At 41.5% G+C, this 14,915-nt stretch overlaps 1 protein-coding gene across 2 annotated transcripts; it reads left to right on the top strand.

Annotated features, from left to right (window-relative positions):
* The first annotated feature begins 5,054 nt into the window (after positions 1-5,054).
* Positions 5,055-14,056, top strand: melk (maternal embryonic leucine zipper kinase). 2 transcript variants are annotated; one of them, XM_034080958.2, is made up of 18 exons: positions 5,055-5,229; positions 5,451-5,585; positions 5,672-5,757; positions 7,052-7,168; positions 7,257-7,400; positions 7,531-7,599; positions 7,771-7,863; positions 8,395-8,493; positions 8,989-9,057; positions 9,320-9,418; positions 9,720-9,806; positions 9,975-10,100; positions 10,354-10,515; positions 10,668-10,947; positions 12,492-12,585; positions 12,840-12,996; positions 13,077-13,180; positions 13,281-14,056. In XM_034080958.2, exons 2-18 carry the CDS (start codon positions 5,507-5,509, stop codon positions 13,456-13,458), a joined length of 2,043 nt encoding a protein of 680 aa, XP_033936849.1. In that variant the 5' UTR covers positions 5,055-5,229; positions 5,451-5,506; the 3' UTR covers positions 13,459-14,056. The 2 variants fall into 2 exon arrangements, with proteins under 2 accessions (XP_033936849.1, XP_033936838.1); XM_034080947.2 differs by having other exon boundaries at positions 5,056-5,229; positions 5,448-5,585.
* Positions 14,057-14,915: the final 859 nt, after the last annotated feature.

Here is a 14,915-nt window from a genome sequence, read left to right as displayed (position 1 = left end):
GAGACAATACAGTGGCGTCATCTCTCTCCATACTGCTGCCAGTGTCCTCATGAGACTTTCACAGGGTCCCGATTGAATAATCTTGTATCACGGACATCGTAGCCCTTTCTCCATAAATATGTGACCATATATCTTTGTGGTTTTCACACACAAACATATGGACATTTAGCACTTGCACAATCAGAATAAAAATGAGGTTCTTGGAAAAGTTGTGAAATTTGCAGTTTGGCAATTTCACACTTACATTGTGAACAGCTGCCATGTCGTTCAGTTGCCAATCTTCAAATATTTTGATCTGAAATGTCATGTTTCTGCTACTGCTGCTACAGGTAGGCAAAACACATTATCTGTGCTCCATCCTACTAAATTCCTCCACAATGCCACAATAAGTTGCGCTTGACATTTCCAGTCATTTCTGATAATTTCCAACTCTTCTTTGTTCTTAATCCCTGACAAAACACAGTGGAAAATTAAAGAGCCAAGCAAGCTGCGCTACATTTTGTGTTTACTGGGCTAAATCAGTCCTCTGCCCAGAACTGACACATTCAGCCAGGGAATATATTGCACCCACATCATTAATGTCCATGAAAATATTATACCATAACATCTCTCAAGACTTTTGGAGTGTGTCTCTGTGGGGGTTGATTCCTGGCCAGTGAATTAAAAAAAATCTATCTGATGGTAAAACGTCATCCTTTGTGTGGGACAATGATGAAGGAGAACTGAATCACTTACGAGAACAACTGCAAACACACACACACACACACACACACACACACACACACACACACACACACACACACACACACACACACACACACACACACACACACACACACACACACACACACACACACACACACACACACACACACACACACACACACACACACACACACACACACACACACACACACACACAGTGCCACAGTAACTCTTTAACCAACATATTGGCAGTCACATGAACAATCATAGACTTACATGCGTACAGGATACTTCAATGTTCTCTAAAGATAAGGTAGTTTTGCAACTTTGGTGCAATTACATTGAGATTTATCGATTGACCTCATGAATATGACTTACTGCATACTGTATGAAGCTTGTATATGTGAAACTGGCAAACGAAAACACAGGCTGTCCAAGGCTGGTGCTGTGTCTGGTAAAACCATTGACTGTAACATAATTTTCCCCTCAAGCATATCAACCATTTATATATATTGTTATGATATAAAAGTAAAGTTTCTCCTGAGATGCATCTTATAAAAAGACCCAGAGGAGGAAACACCCACTGGCTTACATTATGTTACAGAACATAACAAACATGTTTAAATGTGCCGTAAAATTGTGAGCTCATGCAGATTTGAGAAGGACAGAGCCCTCACTGAAAGATTTGCAAAAAAGAAAAGAGAAAAGAAAAAGTAGTCCACAGCAATTTAGCTCAACACTTAAATCAAATATTTCTGTCCCTTACATTCTGTCCTTTAAAAAACTAATGTCGCTTAAAAAACTAATGTCGCTTAAAAAACTAATGTCGCAACAGGATTTAGAAAAACTTGTCCATGCTTTTATTTTCAGTAGACTCGACTACCTCATTACTCACACAGCCCTCAACAATCAGGCCCTCCCCTACCTCACAGACCTGTTGCACCACCACGCCCCTTCCCGCTGCCTCCGCTCATCAGAAGCCAACATCCTATCCATCCCACATCAATCACCGGACCTGGGGGGACAGAGCCTTCTCCGTCGCTGCCCCCTCCCTCTGGAACTCACTCCCACAACCCATCAGAGACTCACCTCTTCAATCTGGCTTTTAATGTGTGATTGTTTTTGTATTATTTGACTTTAACTTTATATATGTATTTGTTGTTCTTTTCACTATATCTGTAAAGCATCTTTGAGCACCTGTAAAAGCGCTAACAAATTAAATCTATTATTATTATCACTGCAATAGTGTATTCACAGAGCTCACTAAAAAATCTATCAGAAAGCTGCAGCTGATTCAGAACGCTGCTGCTCGAGTACTCACTGACACTAGAAAAGTGGATCACATCACTCCGGTTCTGAGATCATTACACTGGCTTCCAGTCTGCCAAATAATTGATTTTAAAATACTACTGCTAGTTTTTAAATCACTAAATGGCTTAGGACCGAGGTATATAGACGACCTACTCCATCACTCTTCCTCCAGCTGTGGGTTGTTTGATGTCCCTCTGTCCCGGTCAGGCCAGCTGCCCCAGAAACCAAATGATGGGTTCTGTCATCCCGCTGACACCTGGACCTCCCCTAATCACCATGAGAAACAAAGGACGACCACCAATCAATCACTAACATTCCTCTGCAGTTGTCGGTCAGGGTTGAATAAGTATCAGGATGTGATATTTTCACATGTTTTTTCTTACATTTCAAATACTAATGCATATGTGTCGGGGCTATTGGGAGACCTAGGAAGTTTTTCTTAAGTTAAGATCTAACTTGTCCCAAAATGATAAGAAGGTGAAGGAAGTTGTCCTTTCCGATACATTCGGTAGGACAACTGACGATGAAAGAAATTGTAGTTAAAAAAGAAAACTTTAACAGTGAGAGTGGTTATATACACTCATTACAGGTGGCTGACAAGTACAGGGGTCTGTTAAAAACAAGCAGTGGTCTCTCACCTCACCTCTCACCTTTTACTAATTACAGGCTTGAGGAGATGTTTAGGTGAAGGCACACACACCTTCTGACAACTTAAATACACCTTTCTGGTCAGCTGCTGCAGCCACATGCCCAGCTGAACAGTTCAGACATGGCAACAAACAGGATGCTTTAAATCCCACAAGTTGTATACCCAGGCCCGCCTTAACCTGCCATCAGGCCCTGGGGCTGATAGGTTTTGTAGGCCCCCTATTTAAACAACAAATGAAAGTCATTTATAGCCTCGGCAGGCTCTGTGATCTCATTTCTCCACTCTGCTCTACGCGCGCCTGGTCCTCTCCTCCAGATGACTGAAGTATCGGGCCTCCCTCATGTATTTGTCCGGTTGCCGTTGGCTCCCCTCCACGTAGCAAGTCCTCGTCGTCCTCTCCATCTCCTCCAACAGATAATGTCCCTCCTGTCTGTTTTTCCTCTCCCGCTACTCCATCGCTATCAGAACCAGACGGCCTACTTGGCTCCGAGGCCCCGTGGCCGGCACCGCTACTGCTCGGTACAGAACTCATCTGTCCTTCCTCCTCATCCTGGCCTACAGGTTTAAAATAACCTGTAAGCTTCGGCATTTTTTGTAATAGCTGCTTGTCTCGAAACTCCTTTTCCCTCAACAATTTCCTTTCCCGAGCGCCACTCTCAAACTTTTTCTTCTCAAACTTTTTCTCCTAAACAACCTTCATCTGTCACTCAATCACTCACAATTTGAATAAGTCACATGTGAAACATATTCTCATTCTGATTGGCTGTTAAGTGGTGCCCACTGACTGTTTCGGAGTCAACATGTTTGAGAAAAATCTCTGGAATCCATCGATCTGATTGATTAGCGGAGCAAATGATCAAAATACTACGGAGGGAAGATATTTTAGTTTAGATTACTGGTCTGGGGGAAGCTCGCGAGTGTGTGTGTTTGTGTATTTTTGCGTTTGTGTGTATTGTGTTTGTTTCCCGGGGGAAAACACTCCCGAGAAACACAGGCTGTTGTCATGCCTGCTGTGACATCAAGTTACTCCGTTCTCCGCTTGTAATTATGCCGTTACAAGCTTCAATGTTGTATTTATCATCTGAATTTACTTTTTTATTGGCTCATGATAGGCCCCTGATCTCCGTAGGCCCCTGGGCTTAAGCCCAGGTCAGCCCGTGCATTAAGGCGGCCCTGTGTATACCGGCATGAACGTCATCACCAATATTCCACAAAAAAGCGAGCGCCACTCGCCGGCAGTCTTTTGTTTTTCCAAGTTTGGGTCCTCTGCCAGAGGCCTGGGAGTCTGAGGGTTCTGTGCAGTATCGTAGCTGTTCCTAGGACTGCGCTCTTCTGGGCAGAGATCTCGGATGTTTTTTCTGTGATTTTCTGGAGTCACAGTCCCAGATTCGGATCACACATTTTCTCCTTACATCCCTCCAACGCTGTCTTTTCCCCCTCCCACCTCTCAAGCCAACCCCACCTTACAAACACACACAATGTCTATTGTTAATACTTTTATAATATGATACATAATAATATGTGCCATAAGACGGCATAATGTATGCTGTACAATGTTTTAATAAATATGTTAGATAAAAGCATCAGCCTTAAATGTTAATACAATGTGGTTGTAGCGCTAATTTTAAGTAAACAATTTAAATATTTATTTCACCACTGTCTTCCAATCTTGGTCCAAAACCAAGATGGGAAGACAGTTTTGATCTGACTTTATAGGTGTTTCTATTAATGTGTTATTGTATTTATATATGCATACGCACAGTTGCCACTTAATAAAATACATCTGGCTTAAACTAATGTGGGCTACCTTCATAAAAGTTAGGCCTATTAAAAAAAAATAAAAACAGTTTTAGAGGTGCTCGTTCAACTTTGAATGATTTAAGAACACTTACAAACAGATGTGCTTCCCCCCCTTTTTCCATTGAAGTTTGAGAACAAAGGAAACACATAACAGTGTAAAAAGCAGTCTCAAAAGCATCATGAAGTTGATTCAATAGCATGCATCTATTTGCATTCCACATATCTATTTATTATCACAATAAACAGTATTTTATTCCTTTAAAGTATTTTATTTAAATGTTTAGCTCGTCTTATTCTATTTAACAAGTATATAGTTTACTTCTCCTGCATTGCTTCATATTGGTCACTTGCAACATTCTCCTGTCTATTCTGTTTCTTCTTGCATTATGTTTTATTATTTATGTCTTATATATATTTATGTTGCATTGTTGAATGAGCCTGGGACCTACGTTTTGCAATACCATAACTGTAGCTACTGATGCTTAACTTTAGCGATTTGAGCACCTGGAAAAGCGCTATATATATGTAATGTATTATTATTATAATAATAAAAAACCTCTGATTCCCGAGTTCATAGCTGCAGTACTGTTGTTCGCCACAAGGGGCGCACGTCGCTCAAACCGGAAGCAGGAAGTGAAGTCAACGTCAACGTGCGAAATTCAAACTTCTGTAACAAAACATCTCTGTTCGAGGGCTTTTCTATGTGGCGTCTGATTCCTAACTGATTTCATCTCCTCCGTCCCTCAGTTTCATTAAAGATTCAGGTAAGTGAGGTAACATTCAAGAAGCATCATTCAGTTAGCTTGGAGTGAAGTAGGCTTTAATTACGTCAACGTTACTTGTATTAGTTTGGATACTTTTTTACGTCATTTGACACAAGCTTGCTAGAAAATGTTAGCTATCTAAAGGTTGATTAATTTAGTGATTTAGCGACTTTAGTGCTAGCAGTGGTGCTGTACGTTAAACGGGTTTCCTCTCGCAGCAGTGAGGTCACCATTGTGGGGCTGAGACAGGAGGATAGACTGGATAAAGAGCAGGAGGATGCCTGTGGAAAGGACGGAGCACCGCGGAGTCGACGAGCTCTACAAATATTATGACGTTTATGAAACCATCGGATCAGGTAATAGCAATGGTGATATGTCCTTTATCGAAACAGCTCTGTCAGTGCCATATCCACTCTGACGTGTGTTTTTGTTTGTTTGTCAGGAGGCTTTGCCAAAGTCAAGCTGGGTCGACACCTCCAGACAGGAGAGAAGGTTGCCATTAAAATCATGAACAAGAAGGATCTAGGGGTAAGTTACATCAGTTGTAAATGTGAGCATTATTCAACATAACTTGCATTTTTATACAATAGATTAAAAGAAATGACCACGCCCAAAGTGGTGTGTTCGAGGTGTAACCCTATTGAATTGTTTTTTCATGGACTCAACATATAATATTCCGAATCACATTAGCATAAACATTAGCATCACTATTGTATATTACATGCAGGGGTGCACATCACTTTTTTAGTGAGTTACTCAGATGAGTACCAGGAGACAGCATTTGGTACTCACCCTACGCGAAGCGTGGTGTTAATAAGTGGAAATTAGCTCAAAGCTAAAATCCGGCATGTTTACATTTTAAAACATTATTTGTTTTAAATGTTCATCAATATCCCTCTTCAAATAAACGATTAGATAAATGAAAATGAAAAGTACAGTCTTCCTCACTGTCCTCCTCAGTGTCTCCTTCACTGTCCTCTATTTCCACTGCTTGCATGGTAGATGATGAAGATGCTGCAGATGCACCTCCCTGTCCCTGTTTAAGCCTGCAATTAGTTTTCTCCAAAACTTGTTGCCAAAAATGTGAAATCCTCACATTTCCTGAGGCCAAGTTGAAGGGTCAAATACTAATACATTGTCACATGACTTGAAGTCATATCTGATTTCAGATGTGGGAAGTAACTAAGTACACTTGTTCAAGTACTGTACTTAGGAAATCTTTTGAGATACTTGTACTTTACTTTACTATTTCTATGTTATGCTACTTTGTACTTCTACCCCACTGCAGTTCAGAGGTAAATGGTGTACTTTTACTCCACTATATTTATTTAATACCTTTTTAGTTATTTACAGATTTGGATGAATGATGTGAAATATAATCAAGTGTTAAATCAGACTTTAGTTCCACCTGGAGTAAATTCACAAGCTGCCCTGCAGTATACAAAGTCATTCAAAAGTAATTCAAACGCTGCACCTTTACCAGACAAGGAACACGTGTAGACGAAATATGTGTTTTGTTTTGATGACCTATCAGGTACGCAAAGGCGCTTAGTGACACAAGTGACATTGTGCATTTCAGATTTTTACCGTGCATGCATACCTGCATACCAGTTATGTGCACCCCTGATTATATATACATGGCTGTAGTGCACATTTATGCCAACAAACCTTTACAAAACGGCATGATTGATCCATAAACTATTGCTCCACTGTTCCATGTACCCAAACATTTCTGTATGCTGATCTTTCTGTGTTCTGAAGAACATCATTATTTAAATTTCACACATTTTTCAATTAATAAAGAAATTGTTTGTCACCCCAGGATGACCTGCCCCGTGTGAAGGTGGAGATCGAGGCCATGAGGAACCTGAGCCATCAGCACGTTTGCCGTCTCTACCACGTCATAGAGACCACCACCCAGATCTTCATAGTGGTGGAGGTAGGCACACACATAGACTGACACAGTATGTGAGTGAGTGTGAATATGACCTTATTTATGTTTTACTTTACAATTTTCTCCCTCTCAGTACTGTCCAGGTGGCGAGTTGTTTGACTACATCATAGCAAAGGACCGTCTGTCAGAGGAGGAGACCCGGGTTTTCTTCAGGCAGATTGTGTCAGCGATGGCCTACGTCCACAGCCAGGGATACGCACACAGGGACCTCAAACCGGTGAGCACAACCGCTGATACCATGTGAAAGAGTGTCTGAGAGATTGTGACCACAACAAAATGTGTCTCCTTGTCTGTGACAGCATCCTAATCTTAACATTTGCTACAACACTTGTCTTTCTGAAATGTAGGAAAACCTATTGATCGATGAAAACCACAACTTGAAGCTCATAGACTTTGGATTGTGTGCCAAACCTAAGGTACGTCATCAACTTATTCTCTGTCTTATTGTGTTTGTGGTATTGTGTTTACAATTATAGAGAAAGGTGTATTAAACAAAACATCCTTGTGGACAATATTGCAGCTGAAGTGTTTACATGGTGATTAATGCCTTTTAACATGATGTGAAAATGTGGTCATGTCTCTCCTAGGGAGGTCTGGGTTATGAGCTGATGACGTGTTGTGGCAGCCCTGCCTACGCTGCTCCTGAACTCATCCAGGGAAAAGCATACATTGGTTCAGAGGTGAGAGATGATGCCTTTTCCAACTATGAGCACCACCCGAGTTATGACATTTCAGAATTCCTGCAGATCTTCAAAAACCTTATTTTACCAGAGTTTTATTTACTATTTACTGAATGCCTCTTGTGCACTAATGTCACACAGATCAGGATTTCGATCACAATTTTTTTTGGTGTGGATTAAGCACTTACATACTGAGTAAGAAAAGACAAAACTGCCAAGTTGGCACACAAACACGCCCATTCCTATCTTCGAAACCAGTAGCAAGCTAAATTGTCCAAAAGTTTTAGTATTTGTAAAGGTGTTCTTGAATTTAATTCCATGTAGCATTTCAAACATTGTTTACAACTTCCTTGAAGCTGTAGGAACCCTGTACCACACACATTTGTTTCCCCAATCAAATTCATTTTACCTGCCTGTTCCACATTTCTGCTTTTTCGTGGTTTGCTGAGTGTATTCGCTGGTGCATGACGCAGTGCAACTGAGCTGTGAAATCCTAACTGTAAAGCTGAAATACTGCTGTGTAATGTGCAGGCTGATGTGTGGAGCATGGGAGTGCTGCTGTTCGCTCTGCTCTGTGGATATCTACCCTTTGATGACGACAACTGCGGGATCCTCTACAGGAAGATTTCAGTAAGAGAGCTGACCTTCTTCTAGCTGTTTAAGATGTTTGATATTTAAATGAGCCCACTGTGCTCTGATTGGTCAGCTCGCCCACTCTGTTCTGATGAGTCTACCACTATGGTCTACCACCGTTACAGCCGAACATCAGTGATTATGTGTTACCATGGCGTTAGCAACCAGAAAATGACACCAGTAATGACAAACAGATGAGAATGCTGCGTGGGGTCTGGGTGCCGTGTTGGCGGGAAGTTGCGCGGCTCGCTGCTGCGAGGAGCGGACAGTGTGAGCTAGGTTCATTTCCTGCTTGCTGCCTGGGGTCTGCGAGACAGCGCGAATGGATGCGGGATGGGGGGGATGCTGAGGGGGCTGCAGCACCCACATCTGCGAGGCTCCACTAGCTTCAATATCTTGTGTCAATTCCGTTTAATTGTTTGTATTAAGCTCAATCAAATCCCAATACTATCATGTTTCACAATTGTTTTTGTACATGTTTTATCTCTTCAGAGAGGCAAATATGATAACCCCCATTGGCTGTCTCCAGGAAGTGTCCTCATCCTCAATCAGATGTTGCAGGTGCATAACAATACTTTTATTACTTCACTTTTTAGCCATTTTGTAGACATTTCCCTCCATGAGTTACTAGTCTGGTTCTCATTGCACACTACTGGAACTCATCTACACACATCTTTACAAAATAATAGAAGTAGTAAAAAAAAAATTATTTAACATTGTTGGTGCATATAATTTAATGACTACAACATTTTAGATATTTTATTGGTTGTTGGATGTGTAGTCTCTTGATTATTGAGTTGTAGTTCTTGTGTTTGTCCTGTAGGTGGACCCCAAGCGGCGTATTACTCTTCGGCAGCTGCTTGACCATCCCTGGGTGATGAAAGACTACAACAGCCCCGTGGAGTGGCTTAGCAGAAAGCCGGTACACACACACACATTCATCCATAACATACAGACAAAAATATCTAAATAAAAAAAGCACAACTTCAAACAAATAGTAGCTTTTAACAGTTAATGGAGCAGTATGCTATCTGTTTTACTTTAGCCTCTTTTTATTTTGATTTCCAACAGAAAATATCATCAGTTATCTGACTTTTGAAAGAATTCTTAATATGAACATAATTGTTTGAGATAATGTTGTTTAGTGCTGACATATAAAAACAACAATAAGTTAAGGAGGGTCTGTCTTGCATTTTGTGTAACCATGCTGGGTCTTTTTGTAGCTCGGCCACATCGATGAGGACTGTATCACTGAGATGGCTGTCAACATGAAGCGATCGAGGGGGAGCACCACTGCGCTGGTCAAGGAGGTAAAATGTTTATTATGCTGGTCTGTTCAACAACAGTTGTGATTATGTTGCGTTATGGATGGTGACATCACAACAACTGCATATGTTAATCATATTAACAACCCCTTTATTCTGCGTAATTTACATACTCTATTTGATATGCAGTCTAAAACAAATGTCCTCTTACAGTGGCGGTATGACCAGACCTCAGCCATCTACCTGCTGCTGCTGTCAAAGAAGCAGAGGGGCAAACCTGTCCGCATGTGCCCTGAACCCACAGTGTGTGAGGACTCTCCTCTGCACCAGGGAACACAGGTCAGACTCAGCACCACAACTCCCAGAAGGCTTTTCTTCTTTTTCTGGGCTACTGACGGCTTTATTACTCTACCTAGGACATACTTACTGTTTCCCAGATATGCTGTATATGTTGTTGTCTTTTTCTTTATTTTCTTTCTTATTTTGTCGTCTTTTCTTTTTCTTATTTTGTATTTTTGTTGTTTTTATTTCTTATTTCGTCTTTTTAAAAAAAAAAAAAAAAAAAGTCTTATTTCTTCTCTCTTGCTGTCAGTCAATGGGAGCTCTTCACTTGAGTGAGGATGAAGATGCCGTGATGATGGGTTCTCTGGACCTTTGCTCGGACTACATTGATGATTGCCCATGGGTTTCAGCCAAACATTACACACCCCAGGGAGTCAGAGGTCAGCCAGATGGAGCTGTAAACAAAGACACGGTATGTGAAATTTGGAACATGAGTGAATGCTGTCTCTAATGTCCTCACAGATTCATTTTGGGTTAGAACTATTGGTGAAAGGTTATGCCCTTTGTGCCTCTTCCAGAGAAATCTACTAACATCAAGCTTTTCTCTTCTTTGTATTGCTAAAGAGACTGGCATCCCCAGCGGTGGAGAAAAGGTACGCTTACAGTCCGACTCGAGAGAGGGGGCGGATAGCGGCACAGCACCGCCAGGAGAGAAGGGACAGAGACCAGGAACGAACCAGTGAGAACAAGGAGAATATGGCGGTGCAGCAGAAAGACGTTGAATTTTTTGCGCTGCCTCCTCCTCGAACTCCCGTGTCCAGTAAGAAGAATCCACGGCCCAAGAAGAATGTGTTGACCACACCTAGTAAAAATGCTAACATAGCTAATGCAGACGCACCTAAAGGTAAGAGCAGTTTCAACCACTGAACCCATGGCAGTAATATAGAACAGGCAACACGCAGTTTCAGTTCATCATGCAGTTTGTTTGTATACTGTAATTGTTTTTTTACGTTCCAAACAAGGGCCCAAAGTACAATCTCTATTAGATTATTTGCATTAGCCAACTGCCCCTCTCCACATTGCGCTCTCTCATTTATCTTTCCCTCGCTCAGTCCTCATGCATCTCATAATCATAAGTGCCACGTCCACATGCCACACATTTGCAAGTAAATTGTCTTTTAGTAATAAACTCATTTATTGGGCCTGTTATTTTCTATCCCAAAGCCTCTCATGTTTCTATGATTTAGCTGTCATTACTGAAACCACGGAGAATGGACACACTCAAACACTCTCATTTACATACACACTTATCACTGTCAACTCAAAGGTGAGGTTATTATTATCAGGAAGCTAATTATTTTCCTCTATCTGCGAGTGAAGGTCACTTATGAATGAAGAATCATTAAAGTCTTAATTATTTGTCAAAGTGAATTCTCTGCTCTGAGGTCCGGCCTCATTAGTTTCTTCTATAAACCCGTCCACAGGTGGGCTTAGCAGTCGACTATTGGGTCATAAACTCTTGGAATTTGGCTTGGCCCTGCTCTCTTTTCAGCCTTCTGTTCTCTAAGCTACAATGCAGACATGCTGCGTCTTAAAACACACACTCACGCTGTGGTCTGTGTGTCCGTCCCTAGGCGTGTGCTGTGACAGGTGTAGCTGTCTCTTTCCTCTGCTCACAGTCCCACGTGGGCTGTAGTGACATGTGTTCTCTTGCCACTAAAGCCTAGCTCTCGCGTGTGTGTGTGTGTGTGTGTGTGTGTGTGTGTGTGTGTGTGTGTGTGTGTGTGTGTGTGTGTGTGTGTGTGTGTGTGTGTGTGTGTGTGTGTGTGTGTGTGTGTGTGTGTGTGTGTGTGTGTGTGTGTGTGTGTGTGTGTGTGTGTGTGTGTGTGTGTGTGTGTGTGTGTGTGTGTGTGTGTGTGTGTGTGTGTGTGTGTGTGTGTGTGTGTGTGTGTGTGTGTGTGTGTGTGTGTGTGTGTGTGTGTGTGTGTGTGTGTCAAAGCCTTTGTGTTCACAACTCCGATGACAAAGCCAGCTAGTTTCATGCGTAAGAGCAAAGGGCTGTATCGGTCACTTTCTCATCTAATCCCCATCGGAGTTCCCCTTTTGTTTCCTCTCAAGATACTTTCAGGTTCCAAACATTACATAAGTCGGATTTTTGTACAGAAGGGCTTCAACTGATAATTATTTATTAATATGCTAATTATTTTCTGAGTTGATTAATTAATCTTATGGTAAAATGTCAATACAATAGTTATATATTCTCAAAGTCATCAATGGTGTCTTCAAATGTTTTGTGTCAGTCCGAAATTGTATGATATTCAGTTTTATTCCATGCGTTTTTTTTTGCAATTATGTTTTTGTCAAACCAACAGTTGGACTAATTGTTGCAGCTTTAAGTTCTTTCTCTATTCACTATTTTTTTAAATAAAATGTCTGTTTGTGTTGTAGGTGAAGGCAGTGCATCAAAAGAGCCCGCTAAGAAGAGAGCAGAGTTCAAGGAGATTGCAAACGTCGAATTAATGGCCTTCAGTCCTGAGCGAAGGTGAGTGGGGGATCTGATGTAAAAGAGAGGGAGTAAGGGATGGTGCGTGTGCTAAAATTGATAAATGCAGGCAATAATGGAATGAGAAGAGAAATACTCTTCACATCTAAGACTACAAGATGGCTTATGGTCTACAGAGACTCAACCACGGTTAAAAGTTGATATTTATGATAATACATCTTCATCTTACCTCCTGCTTTCGGTAAGAAAAGTTTGATAAAATGACATGTCATGAGAGTCCCTGTTTTCTCCAGGTCTCGCTCATTGGACATGGCTGTGACATCAGACAGCGGGAAGAAGAAGAGAGCAGGAAAGGTGTTTGGTTCCCTGGAGAGAGGTCTGGATAAGATGATCACCATGCTCACTCCCAGCAAGAGACGAGCCCTGCGTGACGGCCCGCGCAAGATCAAGGTATGCAAGTCAACCCTTCATACCCATTCTGTGTCAAAAATAGTGTACATCATTCTTTTTCTGTCTGTGTATTCCCCTAGGCGCAGTACAACGTTACCCTGACCAGTCAGACCAACCCAGACCAAATCCTGAACCAGATCCTGTCCATCCTGCCGGAGAAAAATGTTGATTTCACGCAGAAAGGGTGAGAAGACACGCCTTAACCTCTTCGTTCTGATCAGATAGCCCATTTCTGCCTATTCTTTGAACCAATTCTAATCTTTCTGTCACCTTCCTTCATTTAGGTATACCTTAAAGTGTCAAACCTGGGGCGACTCTGGTAAGGTTACCATGGCGTTTGAGCTGGAGGTGTGCATGCTGCAGAGGCCAGAGGTTGTGGGGGTCCGCCGCCAGAGGCTGAAGGGGGACGCCTGGGTCTACAAGCGCCTGGTGGAGGACATCCTCGCCACATCCAGTATCTAAATAATGCACTTTCCTGTCAATATCACTCCCAGTGTAAATCAATGGATGCCTTTTTGTGTCCTACAATAAATGATGTCTGATTAGGACTTGTAGCAGAGATTCAGACCAAGATCCGTGTCTTAACACATTAATGTGTTATTCATTATTGTTCTTCATCAAGTTCTTCATTATTCATAGTGAATATTTGAAATTGTCCTTAGGCCAGCCTGCCGTCCCCAGAGAACATGTTACATTAAATGTATGTGAATTACATGTCAGTATGGCTGTTTCACTTTTTAATTGTAAAGCTGAAGAGGATCTCAGTCAGTCCTCTTGAGATGAATGTGTGAAATTAAACAATGTTATTTACAGTATACCTTCTGGCTGCTTATTACCATATGTATGTCTTGATGTCGTTATTCTTCCCTGTAGGTGTAATTTCCTGTTATTAATGTTCATGTTTAAAATTCTTCCATCACTGCGTTTTACATGGTTGTGTTGTATGAACTGTCTTCTTTTATTTCTCATTGGTGCTTATCCAGTTCTTACTGTCTGTCGCATTGTGTGTGTAAGATTTTGACTGACGAGGAGAAAAATAAATGGTTTCTAGTAGATCTAATATGTCTGTTTATGTAGACAGATGATCAAGATTAATTTACGTCAGATTTTCTTTTTTTATTCACTCAGCAGTTTGATGGAGCAGTGGTGTGTTTTACACTTTGTCATCATCCTTCTGTTCCTCTGGGATACACTTCTCTTTGGTACAAAGATTGATAGTTTATCTTAGTGACAGCATTTCTAAGTTCACATTTAGTAAAATAAGTGCTGAAAGGTGTGAAAAATGCTTCAACACTTTAGATGCTTTGGGTTTGAACACTCACATCCTTCACTCACATGTTCACAGCATTTTTATTTAAAAGTCATCCACATACCTTTATGTCCTTGAACTACAGAAATGCACATGCTCTGTGTTCTCGTGTAAATGTAAAACAGTGAGAGATTTATCCCTGATACTCAAAATGTTGGAGCATCATGGTTATGGCAGAAATGGCTGTAGGAGTGTGATTGTTATGACTAAATAATGATGCTCATTGCCAACAACATTTGAACAAAGTGAAAAAAGCTCCTTCTCCCCCTCCCTGTTCCCAGACAAGAAGATGCCACTTAGTCTTAACAGTGCTGCGGCTGCTTGGCATGTATTTGTGGCAGCTTCTCCTTGGCGTCTCAGCAGGGAGGGCAAGGGTAACGATAGGTTGGGGTGATGGTAAGGGGGGTTTAACCTTAATGGAGTCTTGAGAGAGGGAGGGGAGTGGGATGATCATTTAAGACAGAGGTGAAGGTGTGATTTAAAAAAAATGAGAACATATCCTCCATAATATTCCAGTGGCGGTAATGAGTCATGCTGGGCTAAGGTTGAAGGCTTTGTGTGTGTTTGGCGTGGACAACAGCTGGAGTAAAAACCAGCTGTCACCTTTCTC

The sequence above is a fragment of the Pseudochaenichthys georgianus genome, chromosome 1, assembly GCF_902827115.2.
Source record: "Pseudochaenichthys georgianus chromosome 1, fPseGeo1.2, whole genome shotgun sequence".
NCBI classification, from domain to species: Eukaryota; Metazoa; Chordata; class Actinopteri; order Perciformes; family Channichthyidae; genus Pseudochaenichthys; species Pseudochaenichthys georgianus.
Note: the sequence above shows the minus strand (reverse complement) of the source record. Positions and strands in the feature narration are given on the sequence as shown.